At 45.2% G+C, this 21,031-nt stretch overlaps 2 protein-coding genes across 3 annotated transcripts in view; one reads left to right on the top strand and one right to left on the bottom strand.

Annotated features, from left to right (window-relative positions):
• Positions 1 to 262: 262 nt before the first annotated feature.
• Positions 263 to 21,031, bottom strand: part of BORCS8 (BLOC-1 related complex subunit 8) — a 32,365-nt gene continuing 11,596 nt past the window's right edge. Inside the window, exons 1-4 of one of the 2 annotated variants that reach the window (XM_068234191.1) lie at positions 18,529 to 18,798; positions 14,699 to 14,811; positions 4,409 to 4,473; positions 263 to 4,109 (exon numbers count right to left, since the gene is read on the bottom strand). In XM_068234191.1, the coding sequence (XP_068090292.1) occupies positions 3,998 to 4,109; positions 4,409 to 4,473; positions 14,699 to 14,811; positions 18,529 to 18,565 (327 nt within the window). In that variant the 5' untranslated portion in view covers positions 18,566 to 18,798 and the 3' untranslated portion in view covers positions 263 to 3,997. Of the gene's footprint in view, positions 4,110 to 4,408; positions 4,474 to 14,698; positions 14,812 to 18,528; positions 18,799 to 21,031 lie in introns of those variants that run through there. The other variant, XM_068234190.1, reaches the window with a different exon arrangement.
• The window catches only part of RFXANK (regulatory factor X associated ankyrin containing protein), a 78,607-nt gene continuing 76,249 nt past the window's right edge, over positions 18,674 to 21,031 (top strand). Inside the window, exon 1 of the mRNA XM_068234192.1 lies at positions 18,674 to 19,022. The gene's annotated coding sequence lies outside the window, so the exon portion shown is untranslated. The remainder of the gene's footprint in view (positions 19,023 to 21,031) is intronic.

The raw sequence follows: 21,031 nt of genomic DNA, 5'->3' as shown, positions 1-21,031 counted from the left end.
GTTTGTGAAAATCATTATATTTCTCATGTAAAGGGGGTATCAGCTACTGATTGGGATAAAGTTCAATTCTAGGTTGGAGTTTCTCTTTAAAGCTGCATATATCTGCATAATCCTGCTCAGAATTATTTGCATCTCATTGACCATCACCAACTCCTGTGCTCATGCTAAGAAAAAAAGCAGTACTAGATGGGACAAAAAAGGACACAAAAACAAACAGAAATAAAAATGTTTCCTCACTGAATAAAAACAGGTTTCAGAAATGTACAATAAAAACAATTTTATTTAATGATCATCAAGTTATGGACATCTGGCAGCAATTTGTTGACAAGTAAACATAGATCTAGGCAAGTGTAAAAGCTTTTGAAGTAACACAGGGAATGATGTCTACATGATACAGTCACCAAAACATGTGCTTGATCTTTTATTGAAATGCTTGCAGTTAGGTATTGCTGCTTATTTTAATTGGAGATGGGCAATGAACTGAAATGAATTCTGGGTTGAATGCAGATTATATGCCTCTTGGAACTGGGCCAATCAAATAAACTTGTTGCAGATTTTGACTAGCCCAGTTCCAAGCTGCCTACAAATTGCAATTTTTCATCGATTTCTGCTTAAAAACAAAAAACACACAGTCTAGTCATAAATAAAAGTGACCCTGTGGTGGATCCATGCACATTGAATCTCTGGTTCCACGTTACAGCAGCCAGTAATGCAGCCTAACTCACAGCACTGTAAATCAATGTGCTTGTTCACAGTGCCCACGTTGCGTTACATAGTAACGCAGCACGTTTAAACAAAGTGCTGCATGCTGTACGTTATACTGGGCTAAGCCACGTTCGACTGTTTGCACATGCTCAGTAATGTTGGAGGAGGTGGTCTCCCCTCCTCCTCCGTGGCCAGCCACATGGCTAATTAATATTCACTGCACTGTGGAGACTTGTGGTGGGACTGTAGTGTTGTCCGGATCATGAACGAATCATTGATTTGATCCGGATCTTTGTGAGTCAAATCATCCGGATCACCACAATGAAAGATTCGGTTCACAGTGGATGTCCGTCTGGAAGAAACAGGAACATACAGAATGTACAGTGCAGGGAAAGTCCATTCCTGCTAGTCATTTCACCCAGTCTGCTTCCCTAGTAAAATGATTCAAATGATTCGGTTCAAAGACCCAGATCTTTTCAATGATCCGATTCAAATGATCCGAATCCTTAAAAACATCCAGACTTCCTATCACTATCCTGGAGCGCCTGCTTTGAGAGCCGCATAACGCGGCTCAATATGACATCCAACTTCAACACCACCATGCGTTGTGACCATAACGTCCCCTAAAACGCAACATCTTGGTGGGAAAGTAGCCTTAAAGTGAAATTCTAATAACAACCACCCCCCTCCCCCCAAAAAAATAAAAAAAACCAGGCACAATGCAGAAAAATGCATGGCTTTCTGCACTGCCTAGTGTACCCCTCCTAGCCTGAGTGACCTGCAGGAGATGTCATATGGTTGAGCTGAAGAAAAAAAAAAAAAAAAAAAAAAGTGTGTTCCGCGTAAGGTCTGGTTCACACTGCAAGAGCTTTTTAAGCGCTAGTGGGGGATTTTTTTTAATAAAATCACATCGCACAAGTGTGAGAACACGCACACATAGCCTTATATTAGTAAAAGCTCGAGCACTTAGAAAAAGCTTTTGCAGCGTGAACCAGCCCTTCGGGCCCATTCACACAAAGCGTTTTTCTAAGCGGTTTGCGATTGATTAGCAGTTTTTAAAAGCGCTCCCATTTCACTGTCATAAAAATTGTGGAAAAATCATTGCGTTTTTTCCATACACTATTGCAAAATCGCTGCGATTTTTCCACGATTTTAATGAAAGTGAATGGGAGAGATTTTAAAAACTGCTAATCAATCGCAAAACGCTCAGAAAAACGCTGCTGGTGTGAATGGGCCTTTAGGGTGTACACACACACATCCAATTTTGTTGAGCCAATTCTGCCATTTCCATGTAGTAATAGGGCCACAATATTTTGATAACTATGGACAGATTTTGTAGATAATCTAGCATACTACACAGAAGTAGTAAAATCGGCCAAACAAAACAATGTGTGTACGTACCGTTAGAAACAGCTATGTGATGGTGGATTGTAAACCACTACAGGGTGACTGCAAGAAACAGTACATGTTGGAAAATATGATATAAATAATAGAATTGTATGTGTAGTATAGGTCATTAATAGAACATTAGGAGCAAAGGGGAAGGGGGGTCCACATTTTCAGGTATATAGCTTTTTTTCATAGCATTGAATCATTCTTTCAGATTTGCAATTTACAAACCATACTGTATTTTAAAGAGAGTTTGAAGCAAGAATAAATCTCGCTTCAGCTCTTATATATAGCAGGGGCATGTGTGCCCCTGCTAAACCGCCGCTAAACGGGGGACCCTTACCTCCCAAATCCCCCTCCGTGCAGCGCATCCCCTTTTCCGCATTGAGGCAGGGCTAATGGCCGCAGCCCTGCCTCACACGCGTCTGTCAGCGCGCATCTCCGCCTCTCCCCCGCCCCTCTCAGTCTTCCTTCGCTCGGATGGGCGGGGGAGAGGTGGCGATGCGCCGCTGATAGACGGAGCTGAGAGGCAGGGCTCCAGCCGTTAGCCCTGCCTCAACAGCAGCAAAATCTACGACCAAGTTGGTTGTAGATTTTGCAGGGGGGTTTGGGTGGTAAGGGACCCCTGTTTAGCCGCGGGATAGCGGCGTTTTAGCAGGGGGCACACATGCCCCTGCTGAATATCAGCACTGAAGCGACATCTATTTTCGCTTCAGTGTCTCTTTAAACAGAGCAGGGCTAATAACCCTTTAAACTCTCCCTGCAGTAAAAAAAAAGAAAATCTTATCTGAAGCTGCCAGTTTCTTTGAAGTATTAGGGCAGGGACCCACTAGAACGTTTAGGGATCACTTTCAAGCACTAGCGCTTTCCCTAAATGCTCTGCCAATGTAAATGGATAAGACAGATTGCACTAGAGCGATTGTGATTAGGCAAAATTGCAAGCCATGCAGCATTTTGGGAGCGTTTCCATTCTAATGTATTGTATAGGAGCAGGGAAATCGCTCCCAAAGTGCTACCACAAATTGCTAGCGATTGTGATAGTGCTTTGCAGTGGGTCATAGGCCTGAGTGCCTCAGATAACAGCACTGCAGCTGACTAAACTGGTCAGAGAGCTCAGAAAAGCTCATTTGCATAGAGAAGTGAAGTTTCCCAACTCTTCCTGTACTGGAAGCAATATGAGTTTCTGTGCTGCTAATGTTGTATTTCTTGGCTGTACTGCACATACAATTCATTAGTTTATTTTCACTTCAGATTGCCTTTAATGGGGGACACAGGGTGTTATGAATTCCAGCAAGATGTTTAACTTTCTTTTCCTACACTAGAGAGCTAAGGAGGAAGAAAAAAAAAAAAAATCGCGTTACTGCTGTTCGTGTCAAAGCAGAACGTTTAATTCACCTTCAGGACTGATTCACACTACTAGAGCTTTTTAAAGCTCTTGCTAATGCAATGCTATGGGGGGATATTTAGAAAATCACATCGCTCCAGTGAGAACACTCACATAGGATAACATTAGCAAAAGCTTTATAGTGTGAACGTTCCCTCAGTCCTAATGAAGCCTGGAACAGGAGGAAATGAAAAAAAGTCACCCAACTATTACACAAAACAGCAGCAAAGCAAAATAGCAGTTAAAATGACAGAAAACCGTACGGTATACCATAGTTCCCCTTTCAGGAGGTGTTGCCACCCTTCTGTTACGGGTTCCCACTTAACACAGCAATTTCCTTTTTGGTAAGCCTTTCTTCATATCTTCAATTAAATCCTATATCCGTATAAAAGTTTTGGTATACAAATCCAGGATATATTTTCTCAAAATATTAAATACAGTGTTACGAAGCAGAGAGTTTTTTTTGTCCATGGTCAATGTCCCTCTGCAGGTTGTTGCTACTGAAGAGCAGCCAGTGTGCTACCTGCGACTTTGCACAGTGTTCAGCTGGTGCTTCAGGTTGATGGCTTGCTTCAGTAGGCCCTCAATGCTCTTGAAATGCACGCTGCTGAAGGTCATACTTTTAACTGCACTGTGGTAAAAGAGAAAAAAAAAGGTAGGAAAGTGAACAGAGTGCTAATTGAACACCAAGAGATTTACCAGTTATCCTCAAAACCCCATAACTAGAGCTGTATTTAATTTTACAACACCATCCTTTATTAGATTTATAAACTATCAAGTAGCCCAAATTTAGGTCTTGTTTCCTCAAATTTTTCAAACTATAATGGAACAAGGCTTGAAACACTTGGGATCATTGGTTGACAATTTCCTCTTTCCGACTCTTTCCCAGCAATTACAAGTACTTTATCTTCGTTAAAACAATATTTGTACCTGCATGCATACTCCACTGTGTAGATGGACCCTTGGCTCTGCTCTTCCCAATTCTGCATATCAGCCTGCAAAAAAAGTCAAACAAATTGGAAAATGTATACATCAAAACCGTGCTGACTGCCTCGCTATAAAGAGAGCCTAAACTGGCTCGAAAACAACAATTAAAAAATCAAAAATCAAATCAGCATCTATTACTGCCTCTTGTTTTCTCTTAGGGCTGGGGCACACCGAGTGGCTTTTTGAGAGTTTCTGCAGCCGCTTGCGCTAGGGTAATGCATTTCAATGGGGGTGTGCACACCAGAGCGGGAGGCGTTTTGCAGAAACGAATCCTCCCGGGCTGAGTCATTTTTTTGGATTGTGGATGCGTTTCTGCCTCAATGTTAAGTATAGGAAAAATGCAAACCGCTCTGAAAAACGGCAGATCAGAGCGGTTTGCCAGGTGGTTTTGTTACAGAAGCTGTTTAGTAACAGCTTTACTGTAACAATATATGAAATGTACTACACGGAAATCCGCAGCAGCAATCCGCAAAATGCTAGCAAAACGCCTCATAAAAATAAAAGCGTTTAAAAATCTGCTAGCATTTTGCGGATTGGCTAGCAGGTTTTGGTGTGCACCAGGCATGTATGTATGTATGTATGCATGTATGTATGCATGCATGTATGCATGCATGTATGCATGTATGCATGCATGTATGCATGCATGCATTTATGTATGTATGTATCTGCCGCGAATGCACATTTCCGCCACACGCACCGCGCCCACCCGTCATAGATTGCCGCGCGTCACTCTCCCTCAGTGTCTCTGCGTCCCTGCACATGCGCAGAGCGCAAATGAGACACAAACAGGGACATGGGACGCAGAGACATTAGGGTTTTATTATAAGGGATTATAGATGAGCTGCGACCCGTGGTTTACGGCACTGCAGATCAAGCGTGGCTCAGGGGGCGCAGTGAGCGGCCTGGAGTGGACAAAGAGGCATGTCCTGATTGGGACATGCCTCTGTGTCCCATTTGTCATGTGCAAAACTGCCTCAGGTACACCGCAATGACCCCCAATGATAGTCAATAATTCCAATGTATGCAGCTTGAACATGGACCAATCTAATGCCACTTTGGGTAGGTTTCATTGTTGCTGCTACTGCATTTACTGCAAAGTAAAAAATTACTCACTGTTCTCACTCCTCAATATGCAGGCTCACTGTTCTGCTTGAACTCGATGGACCCATGTCTTTTTTCAACCAAAATAACTACCGTATATACTCGCATATAAGCCGACCTGCATATAAGCCGACCCCCCAACTTTTCCCTGAAAAACCAGGGAAAAATGATTGACCCCCATATAAGCCGGGGGTAGGAAATGCTGGCCGCCTTATTCCCCGAGTGTGTCCCAGTATAGCTAGTAAAGTGTCCAGTATGGGTAGGTAGTGCCCCAGTATAGCTAGTATAGTGCCCAGTATAGCTAGTATAGTGCCCAGTATAGCTAGTATAGTGCCCAGTACAGCTAGTATAGTGCCCAGTACAGCTAGTATAGTGCCCAGTACAGCTAGTAAAGTGCCCCAGTTTAGCTAGTAAAGTGCCCCAGTTTAGCTAGTAAAGTGCCCCAGTTTAGCTAGTATAGTGCTCAGTATAGCTAGTATAGTGCTCAGTATAGTGCTCAGTATAGCTAGTATAGTGCTCAGTATAGCTAGTAAAGTGCCCCAGTTTAGCTAGTAAAGTGCCCCAGTTTAGCTAGTAAAGTGCCCCAGTTTAGCTAGTAAAGTGCCCCAGTTTAGCTAGTAAAGTGCCCCAGTTTAGCTAGTATAGTGCTCAGTATAGCTAGTATAGTGCTCAGTATAGTGCTCAGTATAGCTAGTATAGTGCTCAGTATAGCTAGTATAGTGCTCAGTATAGCTAGTATAGTGCTCAGTATAGCTAGTATAGTGCCCCAGTATAGCTAGTATAGTGCTCAGTATAGCTAGTATAGTGCTCAGTATAGCTAGTATAGTGCTCAGTATAGCTAGTATAGTGCTCAGTATAGCTAGTATAGTGCTCAGTATAGCTAGTATCGTGCTCAGTATAGCTAGTATAGTGACCCAGTTTAGCTAGTAAAGTGCCCCAGTTTAGCTAGTAAAGTGCCCCAGTTTAGCTAGTAAAGTGCCCCAGTTTAGCTAGTATAGTGCTCAGTATAGCTAGTATAGTGCTCAGTATAGCTAGTATAGTGCTCAGTATAGTGCTCAGTATAGCTAGTATAGTGCTCAGTATAGCTAGTATAGTGCTCAGTATAGCTAGTATAGTGCCCCAGTATAGCTAGTATAGTGCTCAGTATAGCTAGTATAGTGCCCCAGTATAGCTAGTATAGTGCTCAGTATAGCTAGTATAGTGCTCAGTATAGCTAGTATAGTGCTCAGTATAGCTAGTATAGTGCTCAGTATAGCTAGTATAGTGCTCAGTATAGCTAGTATAGTGCTCAGTATAGCTAGTATAGTGCTCAGTATAGCTAGTATAGTGCTCAGTATAGCTAGTATAGTGCTCAGTATAGCTAGTATAGTGCTCAGTATAGCTAGTATAGTGCTCAGTATAGCTAGTATAGTGCTCAGTATAGCTAGTATAGTGACCCAGTTTAGCTAGTATAGTGACCCAGTTTAGCTAGTATAGTGCTCAGTATAGCTAGTATAGTGCCCCAGTTTAGCTAGTGTAGTGCTCAGTATAGCTAGTATAGTGCCCCAGTTTAGCTAGTATAGTGCTCAGTATAGCTAGTATAGCGCCCCAGTTTAGCTAGTATAGCGCTCAGTAAAGCTAGTAAAGTGCCCCAGTTTAGCCAGTACAGTCCCCGCTCCCCCCATGGCCGCCGCCGCTATTACCTGGCTGCATCTTCTATTTCAGTCTCCGTGCTTGTAAACATTCAGAGCAGCGCGCCCGGCGCTGCTACTGTGACGAGCGGCGAGCCAGGAAAGAGCGGTTCCCATAGTAACAGGAAGCCGCGCTCTTTCCTGCCTCGTCACAGTAGCAGCGCCGGGCGCGCTGCTCTGAATGTTTACAAGCACGGAGACTGAAATAGAAGATGCGGACAGGTAATAGCAGCGGCGGCGGCCATGGAGGGAGCGGGGGACCCGCGGACCAGCGGAGGGGGGGGGGGGGACCCGCGGACCACCATGACTCGCATACAAGCCGAACCCCCAACTTTTGGCCCCCTTTTTGGGGGTCAAAAATTCGGCTTGTATGCGAGTATATACGGTATGTAACTATGTAACTATATGCAAGGGCAAATTTATCTGCGTTGTTATGGTTGCCACATTAGGCAGAGGTAACTTGAAAACCAGAGATGGTCAATAAGAAAAAATAAATAAAATCTAGCTTGTGTTAATTGCTTGCTTTTCATTAACTAGCTCTATTGATGACCATCAGGTTAGATGTATACCTACCAGGACAAAGGCCACATCCATAGTGTTCCGTGTCAGCAGGAACGCAACATATCGGGACCGCGGTGTAGCATGCGTTAGGTACTCGTTTACTGTGGTGCAATGTGATGTAACAGCAGCTTTGTACCACAGCTTACCACACTGCAATGAGACGCTCACAGTGCGGCAGTAGAATGGGTTGCAGTATGGTAACAGACTGCATGCTGTGCATTGGTGCTAAATGTGCGCATTAACAAGTACAGTGAAGCATACTTTTTATTGACTGTATGCAACACAACATGACTCATGTGCGGTGCGACTTTCTCGTTCCATTGTGCTCTCTGTACAACTGTGAATGTAGCATCAAGGCTTAGCTTACAGCAAAAATGTGCTCTTTAACACATGAGCTTTAACTCATGCATTGCCATGCACTTTTTCTATGTATAGCAAGGTATGGAGTTCTTCGTACTGTGCTAAAAACGCATGTATTAACAGTCAAAAACTCACCCATTGGGAAACCTGGAAATGTCTCCTCCTGTGCGGTGGATCAGTTAAAGGAAACCTGAGATGGGGCCCCTGCCATAAACTATACATACCTGGGGCTTCCTCTAGCCCCCTCCGGCCTGATTGCTCCCACGTCCTTCTCACTTTCCGTTTCTCCACAATTGGCGCAAGACGACTTTCCAGGGCCAACTGCACATGCGTGGCTTGACTGTGTGTGCGCTCCTGCCACGTTGAGCGTTCTGTGCCTGCGCAGAACACTCCTGGCGACAGGAGCGAGACTGGTAAGACTGCAGGATTTTTTGGGCCAGTAGCGGGAGAACAGAGAGCAAGAAGAGGACGCCATTTATATTTTATGGTGGGGACCCGACCTCTGGTACACGTTAACCATTGCAGACCGCTGGTATTTTTTCACCTTATGGACAAGAATTTTCACATTTCAGCGCTCCTCCCATTCATTCCCCAATAACTTCATCACTACTTATCACAGCAAAATGATCTATACCTTGTTTTTTCAGCAACCAATTAGGCTTTCTTTGGGTGGCACATTATGCTAAGAATTATTTTATTCTAAATGCATGATAATGGGAAGAATATTTCTCAGTTTTCAGCCATTACAGTTTTTAAATAATTCATGTTACCGTAATTAAAATCCACACAATTTGGCCATTTGTCCCAGTTATTGCAAGGTTAAATTTATATCCCTAGTATAATGTATGGTGACAATATTTTATTTGGAAATAAAAAAAGGTGCATTTTTTTTTTTCAGTTTTACATACATGACTAATTTTTATCCCATAATTTAGTAATATGGCCCCTTGACATACATATTAAAACTTTTTATTCCCTAAAGTTAGTAGGTATAATTTTCTATTTGGCCACAAGATGTCTCTAAAGAGCTCTTCCTAGGAAGCAATGTGTAAGCAATTGTAACTACGGAAGTGACGCAGATATCAATGGATGCCTGCGATCACAGTGGCCTGCAGGGAGATTAATGAATGGGAACTTTGTTCCCATTCATAAATCTAATGATCGGCGGTGGCAAGAAGCATGTCGGCTCTGTTATAATTTAAGTATTATATGATTGAAGTCGTAGGCCTCAGTTACCTGAACTGAGTTTAGTTAAAAGACTTGATGTGCAAAGTCTCCCTTCAAACAGCATTTCTAGAAACACTGGAACATGGGTGTTTGTGCCTTATACAGAACCAGCCAAGGTTAAAGAGTTTATCTACCCGATGTACACACAGATAGGCAGTCTTGTTCTGTAAACATCAGTTATATTTCAAAACAAGATGACCGGTGCCTGGAACATGGGACTTTCCAGGCCATGCACAGTAACAACTGTGCGTGTCATGATACCACGAGGGTCTGAGCCAATTGTAGGCTTGGGGGTATGGCTCAGATGATGTCATTTTTAATTCTTTAGTGACCAGTATTAACCACCCTGGCGTTCTATTTCCCCAGGATTTCCGTGCAAAAAGTGGTTCAATTAATTTCCAATAGTTTTCAACCAATTTTTTTTTTGCAATCTTTTTTTATATTGAATTCAATACAGGTTATTGTATTGAATTCAATAAAAAAAAGTGTTTGCTGCGAGATTTTGATGATGCTGTGTGACATTGGTGCCATCAACACCGATCGACGGGGGACATGTGATCGCCAAGGGAGAAGCAAAATCCGCCAAGGGACATGGAAGAAGGCACTGGGGAAGCTATCAGAGGTACGCGACGAGGGATCAGCATGCCAATGGTGAGTATAAGACCCAGATGTATAGCCAGATGTATTAGCCAGATGTGCAGCCAGGTGTAGTTAGCCAGATGTGCAGCCAGGTATAGTTAGTCAGATGTATTAGCCAGGAATAGTTTGCCAGATGTTTTGCCAGGTATATAGGGAGCAAGATGTTTGCTGGTGTGTAGGAGACAGATGTGCAACCAGGTGTATAGGAGACAGATGTGCAGCCAGGTGTATAGGAGACAGATGTATAGGGAGCTAGGTTTGCGGGTGCCTCTGCCCCCCCCAACCCCATTGCCCCCGATGCCCCCTAACTGTGGCCGGGTGTCCCTTCTGTGGGGGGGGGGGCTCCCCTTCTGTGCTGGCTGGTAGTGGCCGGCGGGGATCCCCTCTGTGGGGGGGGGGGGGGAATCCCCATACTGTGCGTGTGGGTGGCCCTTCTGTGTGTGCATTGGGGGGGGAGGGGCAGGTATCCCCTTCTATGGGGGCTAGTCGTGGTCGGTCGGGGACACCCCCTTCTGTGGTGGGTGTCCCCATCTATGCGGGCTGTGGGTGGCCTCTCCCTCCTCTTCCCCCATCCCTCCCTCTCTGTCCTCCGTGCCCCCCCCCTCACCCCTGATCCTGTGTCTCCCCCCTCCCCCCCCCGATCCCGTGTCTCCCCCCTGTAAGAAGCCCTGATCTACTCACCTGAGGGCTTTCTCCTGCGGCGGAAGCGGCACACTTCCTCCTCCATCGCGAAGTCTCGTGTTCTCTGTAATTACAGTACGCAGCTTGGTGACGTCACCAAGCCGCGTACTGTAATAACACAGACTGGGACTTCGGCGATGGAGGAGGAGGGTGTCCATCGCGGCCGGCGCAGGAGAAAGCCCTCAGGTGAGTGAAGCAGGGCTTCTGACAGGGGGGAGACACGGGATCGGGGGGGGGGACACAGGATCAGGGGTGAGGGGGGGCACGGGGGACAGAGAGGGAGGGATGGGGGGGAAGAGGAGGGAGAGGCCACCCACAGCCCGCATAGATGGGGACACCCACCTCCCCCCCCCACAGGAGGGGGTGTCCCCGACTGACCACGACTAGCTCCCTTAGAAGAAGGATTATACCCCCCCCCCCTCACACACAGAGAAGGGCCACCCAGCCACCCGCACGCACAGTATGGGGATTCCCCCCCCTCACAGAGGGGGATCCCCGCCTGCCACTAACAGCCAGCACAGAAGGGGACCCCCCCCCCCCCACAGAGGGGATCCCCGCACCAGCCACCCACCGGCACAGAAGGGGAATCCCTGCACAGCCCCACACATTCTCTGCCCCGCCGGCTGCACAGGGATTCCCAGGGTGGCTGGATGCTAGTTCTGTATGCTGTGGGTAGCACAGATCGCTACCCACAGCGTGCTGACAGGCATACAGCCACCCTGGGGAATCCCTCTGATGAGGGAAAAGTGCAGCCGGCGGGGAAGAGAAACAAGAAATCTCCCTGGCGGTATTGACGAGCTCAGCTCGTCAATACCGCTTTCAGCAAGTTTTTCCAGGATGAGCTGAGCTTATCAATACCGCCAGGGTGGTTAAAGCAGGTGACCGGCTGCGGAGAGTCACTTCTGCTTCCTGTGACGGCTGGCTTCAACCCTTTACTTTTTATTTATAATAATAGGTCTTGTCATCTTATCTAACTGTATGCTGTATATAGAAAGTAGTCTAGATTTAACTTAGTAGAGATGGAACATAAGCTAAACCCTGGTTTCCATGCAAGGGAGCCAAGAGCTGTAATGCAAAGGACTAACTACAGAACAATCTGCGTTGCTAAGATGTAACCACATGTACTGTATATCTGTTTACTGAATAAACTCCTAAACTTTGAGGACGCCTAAGAAGTTCTATCTCCTATGCTGTTGCTGTGATGAGAGTCGAGTTCTCACACTTCCTGTGAGTTGCAACTCTAAGGAGTTGCTGGTGCCGGAACAAAGGTGTATTGTTGCCAATACCAACCAACGTATAGTTTCTTACAGGCTCTATTTCAGAATGAACACGGTTTCTGAGCTAAAGCAGTGTTCATTCTCGGCGAACATGTTCGGATTGGCACAGGGGACTTTTTCCCCCTACAGCCAATCCACCCCCCCCCCCCCCCCCCTTACCGGCAACATCGCGATCATGGGCATCTGCCTGCACAGCACACCCCAAGCTGCAGGGACGTGACTAGCGCGTCCCTGCGGCTGTAGCAGCTGCAGACGTGAGGCTCATGTCCCAGCGGCAGATATGGTTAAGCATTGCATTAAACTTCACAACAATGTTCTTTGAAGGGAAAATGCACTTAGGAGATAAATTGTATGTGTAGTACAGCTAAGAAATAGAACATTAGCAGCACAGATATGAGTCTAATATTGTTTCCATTACAGGAAGAGTTAAGAAGCTTTACTTGTTATCTATGCAATAGAGCTTCTCTGAGCTCTCTGGCTAATTTAGTCATAGAGCAATGCTATTTTCTGAAGCACTTATCTCAACCTGTCTCTCACTGTTTCGTGTTTGTACAGTATAAGGTTTTTCTGCCAGGAAGTTCAAAGGTTCATTAGCTCTGCTCTGTTTCCCAGTTTAAAATACAAAGTGTCATTTGTAAATTGCAAATATTAGAGAATGATGCAGTGTCATAGAAAAACAGCTATGTAGCTGAAAATGCCATTTTCTTAAAGGACAACTGTAATGACAGGTATATGGAGGCTGCGATATTTATTTCCATTTAAACAATACCAGTTAACTAGCTATCCTGCTGGTCCTCTGCCTGTAATGCTTCTAGCTGTAGCCCCGGAACATGCATGCAGCAGATCAGGTGTTTCCGACATTGTCAGTTGTGACAAGATTAGTTGCATGCTTGTTTCTGGTGTAATTCAGACACTATTGAAGCCAATAGGTCAAGACCGCCAGGCAACTGGTATTGTTTAAAAGGAAATAAATAAGGCAGCCTCCACAGTCTTGTCACTTTAGTTGTCCTTTAAAGTTAATGAGTTTTTTTTTTTTTTTTTTTTTAAAGGCAGATACTTACCTAGGGAGATGGAAGGCTCTGGTTACTATAGAGCCTTTCCTCTCTGGGTGCCTGCTCCAGTGTTGGCTCTCCCGCAGCAGTATTTGACTAAATTAGTCAAATACTGCTCTCTCCGCCGAAGGGAGTCTTCGGAAGTCTTCAGGGAGCCCGAGTGCTTTCGAAGATGGGCCGCTTCATACTACACACTCGCGAGTGCAGTATGGAGCCGCCTGTCTTTGGGATGACTCCGCTCCCGAAGACTCCTGAGGTCCCCCACAACGGTAGATTTAGATGGAGCCGTTGCAATGAGGGCACCGGGAGAGGAGAGGGCTCTAATGAACCCAGAGCCTTCCCTCTCCTTAAAGGGAACCAGAGACGAAGAAGGATAGCTGAAAAATGGAAAACATTTTATACATACCTGGGGCTTCCTCCAGCCCCATAAGCCTGGATCACTCCCACGCCACCATCCTCCGCTTCCTGGATCGCCGGTACCGAGTCCCGTCACTTCCGCCGGACGCGACCAGTTGTACGCATGCGCAGGGGCTCCCTCCGGCTTTGCACGCATGCACAGTATGGAGGGAGCGCACTGCACTTGCGTCGACTGGCCGAAATTACGGGACCCAGTACCGGCGGACAGAGGCAGCGGAGGACGGCGGCATGGGAGCGATCCAGGCTTATGGAGCTGGAGGAAGCCCCAGGTATGTATAAATCTATTTCTTCTTCGTATCTGGTTCTCTTTAAAACCCTATTTTTTTTTAAATATACTCCCATTAGCTTTAAGCACTTATCTCAACCTGTCTCACTGTTTAAGTTTTACTGCCAGGAAGTTCAAAGGTTCATTAGCTTTGCTCTGTTTCCCAGTGTAAAGTACAGAGATTTGTAAACTGCAAATATTAAAGAATGATGCAATGTTATAGAAAAACAGTTATATAGCTGAAAATAAAAATATGAAGCGTTTGCTACTAATGTTCTATTTATTATACGTACTATATTTACAATTCATCATATGTTTTTTTCACCTTAAGGCCAGTATTACACCTGAGCTGTGTGTCTGTGGCATGATGCCCCATAGCATTGCCAACGCAAAAAAAAAAAAAATAAATAAAAATATTATGACTGTGGCAGATTGCGTGAACAGGATCATGTGCATAGCACTGCCAAAATGTATGCTTCGCCCACTGACATACATTACTTCCGCTGCACTGTGGAAGTTGGCCGGTAATGAGCTGTTGACTTTGCAGTGGCAGATCGGGCACTTCTGACGCGACATGGTAAGTGTGTTAGGCACCATTGCATTACCCTGTGGTAAAACAGGGTGACGCAATGCACACTTGCAATGAAATTGTAAAAGAGGCCTAAAAGAAACAAAAATGGTTGATTTGGCCCATCATATTTAAAATTTGCATTAGCTATGAACTTTGTTTAAAATTGTTAGGTCTATGAAATCAGTTTACTCTGGGGTGCACATGGGAATTTTTAAGATTCCCTGGAATTCTTCAAACACGCGTGGCTATAGAAGACCTTTTGTCACTTTTTGCTGACATTTTTACATAGACAAACTGAATATGCTTGAATTGAAACTGCATTTTCAAAACACTTCTCCTTTGCAATACTTCTCCCTCCCCACCTCATGCACATATGGCTACCACAGCAGCTAGAAGGGAAATGTTCACTCACCTTATGCTGGGCCAGTTCTGGTAAGGATCTGCGAACATGCTCCTGCAGACGATACAAAGCCACTGAAGGCTCATTGGCAAGGACGTACATACTTTCAGTAAACTTATCTGTCACTGAAAGACACAGTTAAGCTTAAGATCACTTTCAAAAGACAAAAAGTTAATTAACAGTCAACCCTCCATACATTATGTCTGCACTGTTTATCCTATCATTAAATGTAAGACAACACTATGTATAGAATTCCTAATAGGGCAAAAAATGCATACAGGAAATATATCTCTATTCAGCCTGCACATTCTAAACTCCAAGAAGTCCTTATCTTTGGACTCAAAGGTACTTGGGACCATATAATCCTTTACTCTGGGAATACATGGTACGTTTTGACCGTTCAATTCAGCGCGCAATTAGCCATTTGATTTTCTGCTCGATTCGCTTATCTTCCACTCATTTTTCTTATCTTTTTTCCATTCACTTCTGAGATATCGAGCGGAACATCGGACATGTCGGAATTTTATCATTGAGGGCATCTATCGGAACGATTCTTAGCAAAAAACGTACCGTGTATTCCCAGCATTAAGGTTTGTAAAGAATAAAGTTTGTATAAACATCTGTAACAGCAGTCAGGTAGACTGATAAAAAAAAAAAGAAAAAACTAATCTGCAGCTGTTGTATTCTTTTTTTTTACTGCCTGAAGAAGCAGGGTTACGCCTGTGAAACGAGTTACACAATTTCTTGGGAGTGTATAAATAAAACTTTTCACTGTTGAAATCGACAGTTTATCTGCTTGAGAAGGTAAGTCCACCACTACCATCTCTATTTATGTTTTTAATTTTTTTTTCGTGGATTTTATTCTTTTGGCGCCTCTGTTCCCTTCGTAAAATATCTGAGTCCACCCTTGGTGGAGGGTGTTACCCTTTTCTATTTCCTGCTTTAATGGAAGCAGACATAATAATGTTAACATCCTGTGCTTTCAAATTAGCTTATCTGCTGTGGCAGTCAGCTGAAACAGGGGAGATATCAAATTACACCTTGTGATTAGACACAAATGAGGGGGAATTAGACAGGCTAAACTCAAACACATACAGGGTGCATTTCTCTGTTTTCCTTGTGCCCTGTGCAAGAGTTCAGGTGTGATGAAAAATATTGCCACCAATAAGATCTTGCAACTGTTCTTAACTGCGCATGCGTGCGGTCTTACACACACCCTGGCTGTAATGCTGGGAATACACGGTACGTTTGTGCCACTCGATTGAGCCATTTAGATGGCTCGAGGACATTTTCCAACATGTCTGATCACCCGCCCGATCGATTCCGCGCTCGATACCACATGGGGGACAATGGAAAAAGATAAGAAAAATGAGCAGAAGATAAGAAAATCGCCTGCAGAATCGAGCCGCAAATACGCACTATGTATTCCCAGTATACGATTTTGCAACAGTGATTATTTCCCTCTGGGTGGTTAATTAGTTGCTGATCAATTGGGGGGGGGGTTAGCTGCCCAAAATAAGGGGGGGGGGGGTATTAGTTGCCCGCCATAGGAGGGTATGCCCCCCAACCGTCCCCGATTTGGTCGGGACTCTCCCGATTTGGGGGGGCTCTCCCACTATCCCGGAAAGCCCCCCTTAAGTCCCGGCCGGCTGGGGAGAGAAGACAGGAAGCAATATTTACAAATAAGGTATGCACACCTAATAGATTAGTACTAAAGACTTACAGTAGAGGGTGCTGAGTCAGTAAACAGGCCTATCATAGGCCATACACTGCCACTATATATACAAATAACTCGCACACCAGCGTAAAGATATATGCAAAGATAATTTATAGATGATAAATCTGCCCATACAAAAGTATGTCATAAAAAGTTCACAGCAATTGTAACATAGGCAAACACTACAGCAGGTGAAATTAGCAGCAAATGCACATTAGGGAAATCAGTTCAGAATATCAGCATTCATGTTTGATACAGCAAGGAAATACATAAGAAGGTAGCTAGAAGGTAGCTAGTGCAAACAATCAAAACGATATCCCCTTCACAGCAGCCGGAAGGTTCTATACACTCTCTGACGAAGGACTATTTCCGAAACGGCGCGCTGTCAGGGTATATATCAGGCACTATGGGGATATCTTTTGATTGTTTGCACTAGCTACCTTCTTATGTATTTCCTTGCTGTATCAAACATGAATGCTGATATTCTGAACTGATTTCCCTAATGTGCATTTGCTGCTAATTTCACCTGCTGTAGTGTTTGCCTATGTTACAATTGCTGTGAACTTTTTATGACATACTTTTGTATGGGCAGATTTATCATCTATAAATTATCTTTGCATATATCTTTACGCTGGTGTGCGAGTTATTTGTATATATAGAGAGAAGACAGGAAGAAAATGATTGATGCACCAGCTGCGCTAATAAGGGATGCGGGAGCCTCATTTATTCCTCCCTCCCTTCCTCTGAATGCCCCCACCTGCTGTGAATGTTCCCCCTCCCCCTTTCTGTAGGCAGTGTGTGCGGAGCAGAGCGGTAGGTCCTCTTACCGCAGATCCTTGCGCACCGGCAACTAGTCTCTACTTCCTGTATACCAAGACGTCACAGGAAGTAGAGACTAGTTGCCGGTGCGCATGGATCTGCGGTAAGAGGACCTACCGCTCCGCTCCGCACAAACTGCCTACAGGGAGGGGGGGGGGGGGGGAACATTCACAGCAGGTGGGGGCATTCAGAGGAAGGGAGGAATAAAGCAGGCTCCCGCATCCCTTATTAGCGCGGCTGGCGCATCAATCATTTCTTTCCTGTCTTCTCTCCCCAGGGCAATCTCCTCCCCACACAGGGGCACCTTCCTCCCCACCCACGGGCATTCTCCCCCCTCCACTGCCGACCCCCCTACCCACTGGCACCCTCTACCCCACCCACTGGCACCCTCTTCCTACCCACTGACACCTTTCTCCCCCACCCAGTGGCACCCTCCTTTCCACCCACAGGTACCCTCCTCCCCACCCAGTGTCACCCTCCTCCTACCCACTGGCACCTTTCTCCCCCACCCAGTGTCACCCTCCTTTCCACCCACAGGTACCCTCCTCCCCACCCAATGTCACCCTTCTACCCACTGACACCCTCCTCCTACCCACTGGCACCTTTCTCCCCCACCCAGTGTCACCCTCCTTTCCATCCACAGGTACCCTCCTCCAACCCACTGGCACCCTTCTCCCCACCCAGTGTCACCCTCCTTTCCACCCACAGGTACCCTCCTCCCCACCCAGTGTCACCCTTCTACCCACTGGCACCTTTCTCCCCCACCCAGTGGCACCCACCTTTCTACCCACAGGTAACCTCCTCCCCACCCAGTGTCACCCTTCTCCTACCCACTGACACCCTCCTCCCCACCCAGTGTCACCCTCCTTTCCACCCACAGGTACCCTCCTCCCCACCCACTGACACCCTACACTTTCCACTAACACCCTTCTCCTACCCACTGTCACCTTCCTCCCCCACCCACTGGCACCCCCCTTTCCACCCAGTGTCACCCTCTCCCACCCGCTGGCACCCTCCTCCGCAAACTCATTCCTCCCATTGTCACCCTCCTGCAAAAGCAGGGGTGAGGCTTAAGGCCGCACAGGGGGCGTGGCTTAAGTGTCCCTCTTTCCCATCTTCAAATGTTGGGAGGTATGGGAGGGTTCTGTGTGAGGTTGCTAGGTTGGGTTGCATTTTCTTATGAAAGCCAGTGGTTGGGTTGCAAATATTTTCACCACACAGGTCCACTTTAAACAGTCGTGCTTTTTGGACTTACTACCTTACCAATAACCACCTCTCTGGCCATCTAATAAGAAGGACGTCTCACCTTTTTTCACTTTAATCTGCATCTCCTGTTCCTCCATGGTTAGTGAACAAGTGAGTGCACTGCCTGCAAACGTCCGTATCCGGTTCCTCCTAACCAGGGCGCATCATTAATAGTGGTCCGAGTTCAACATGAGCCGAGCAAAAGGTTCCAGACCACCACATAGTAAACACTTGTGTGCGCACACCTTGAAGTTGCTAAATAACGAGACGCGCTCCGCTGTATCATCACATACAGCGCCAGCCATACTGTAAAGCGGTCATAAGCATAATAATAATAATATTAGCATAACTATCTGGCGCAGGAAAGGTCGCTACCGACCAATCAGATTAGAACTGGCGATAGCCAATCAGGAAGATACTTGCATGCAGCTTTCAGGAAGTGAGCGCAGTTCTAGCAATGTTCCTATGGTCTGTTTAACTCTTACATTGCTGAATACAGAAGGGGACGCAGCAGGAAGGTGATCGCCCAGGCCAGCCATCAGCATCATTGCACGGGTGGGTAGCTACTCACTGCACGACTATGGGAACTGCATTCATTAGTGTTATCACTGGGCTGACTGCCAATGACATGGGCAAGGATAGGGGGCACAGTGTTCCCACACACTGCTCTTCCTAGGAAGATGAAAACTTTAAAGGCGCAAGATAGGTTTATGTGAAAACTAAAATATTTACTGTACTTATTTGTTTTAGGCTTGTGTTATGTAAACAGTGGTAATTAGAGCAGTACATTACTTTTGACAACTCATCACAATAGTTTAAGATGTAGCACAAGCAGTAAATCTCCAAGCATTATCCATTAATTTTTTTATTTCCTATTGGACTCACACCGACGTGTTGGGGGTCAATATAAAAATTGCACAGTAAGCGCAATGCAATTTGTTGTGATATGTTCATATTGGCACGTTAGCAGTGCTGTGGGGCAAAATACTTTGGAATAATGTAAGGATTTATGTGCTGTACTAGAAAATATTCACAGTTTCAGTGAAGCATGCTTCTCACGAACTGTATGCATTGCACTTAATGCACGATGCAACATTCTCCCCCTCCGTTGCAATCCTGTTTCTACAGGGTATGCAATGTCACAGTGTGAAACTAGCTTAATGCTAGGTACACACAATGCAATTTTCTAACAGGTATACTGTCACATCGACCATTTCCAACATGTCCGATCTGATTTCTGATTGATTTTTTGGGGGATTTTCCATAGAAGTGAACGGAAAATTGATTGGACATGTTGGAAATAGATAATTGCATCGTGTGTAGCTAGGATAACACTAAGGTCTTTATTACGCCTAATAAAGTGTGCAAATAAGACTATAGTGTATTGTCAGTTAAAGGTTCATACACACATCAGACTATAGTCTTTGGAAAATGAAAGATCACAGACCAATCTTACCACCCTTCATGTAGTATGAGAGCATTTCTACACAGTCTTTTCTATGGAGCTGGACTCCCCATCAGAAAAAAAATCTTTGCAAGATGCTGCACACACAGATGCTGTACAGACACAAAAGATCAGTATCTGCAAAAGAGCTGTTCCTGCCAAAGATCCGTTCCTGTAAATTGCATTCATAGACTATGAGATCTGCAGATCATCATACACACCTTGTTTAACTGACATTCATCTGCAGATCAGATCCACCAGGATGGATTTTCAGATCTGCAGATGAATGTCAGTTAAACAAGGTGTGTATGATGATCTGCAGATCTCATAGACTATGAATGCAATTTGCAGGAATGGATTTTTGGCAGGAACAGCTCTTTTGCAGATACTGATCTTTTGTGTCTGTACAGCATCTGTGTGTGCAGCATCTTGCAAAGATTTTTTTCTGATGGGGAGTTCAGCTCCATAGAAAAGAATGTGAAGGTATGGCTCTCATACTACATGAAGGGTGGTAAGATTGGTCTGTGATCTTTCATTTTCCAAAGACTGATGTGTCTATGCACCTTTAGACTTTTTAATTAGGGATGATCAATTAAATGCACAAACGTGAATTATGAACCTTTATGCAATTTGAAAATAGGCCAATTAAATCCCACCAAGGTGGAATTTAGGCCTCTTTTACGAGCAGTTGATAGGCCCAGTGCACACCAAAAACCTCTAGCAGATCAACACAACGCTAGAGGTTTTTGAAGCAGATTTCAGAGCGATTCCAGGCATGTTTAGAGACGTTTTCTAAACATGCCTAGCGTTTTTGGGAGCTTTTTTTTGTGTAGCAGATTTCAAATATTGTTACAGTAAAGCTGTTACTGAACAGCTTCTGTGACAAACACCTGGAAAATCGCTCTGATCTAGCGGTTTTCAGAGCGGTTTTCCACTTTCCTATACTTTAACATTGAGGCAGGAACTAAAATCTAAAAAATGCTGCAGCCCCCGAGTTTGCGTTTGTGGAAAAACTAGCCGCTCTGGTGCGCACCATCCCATTCACTTTCATTAGCCGAGCGTTTTTCTCCCTGCAAGTGTTTTAAAGAACGCTTCAGAACCGCTCTGGTGTGCACCAGCC

Source organism: Hyperolius riggenbachi, chromosome 1 (genome assembly GCF_040937935.1).
Source record: "Hyperolius riggenbachi isolate aHypRig1 chromosome 1, aHypRig1.pri, whole genome shotgun sequence".
Classification (NCBI taxonomy): Eukaryota; Metazoa; Chordata; class Amphibia; order Anura; family Hyperoliidae; genus Hyperolius; species Hyperolius riggenbachi.
This window is presented reverse-complemented; position numbering and strand designations above follow the sequence as displayed.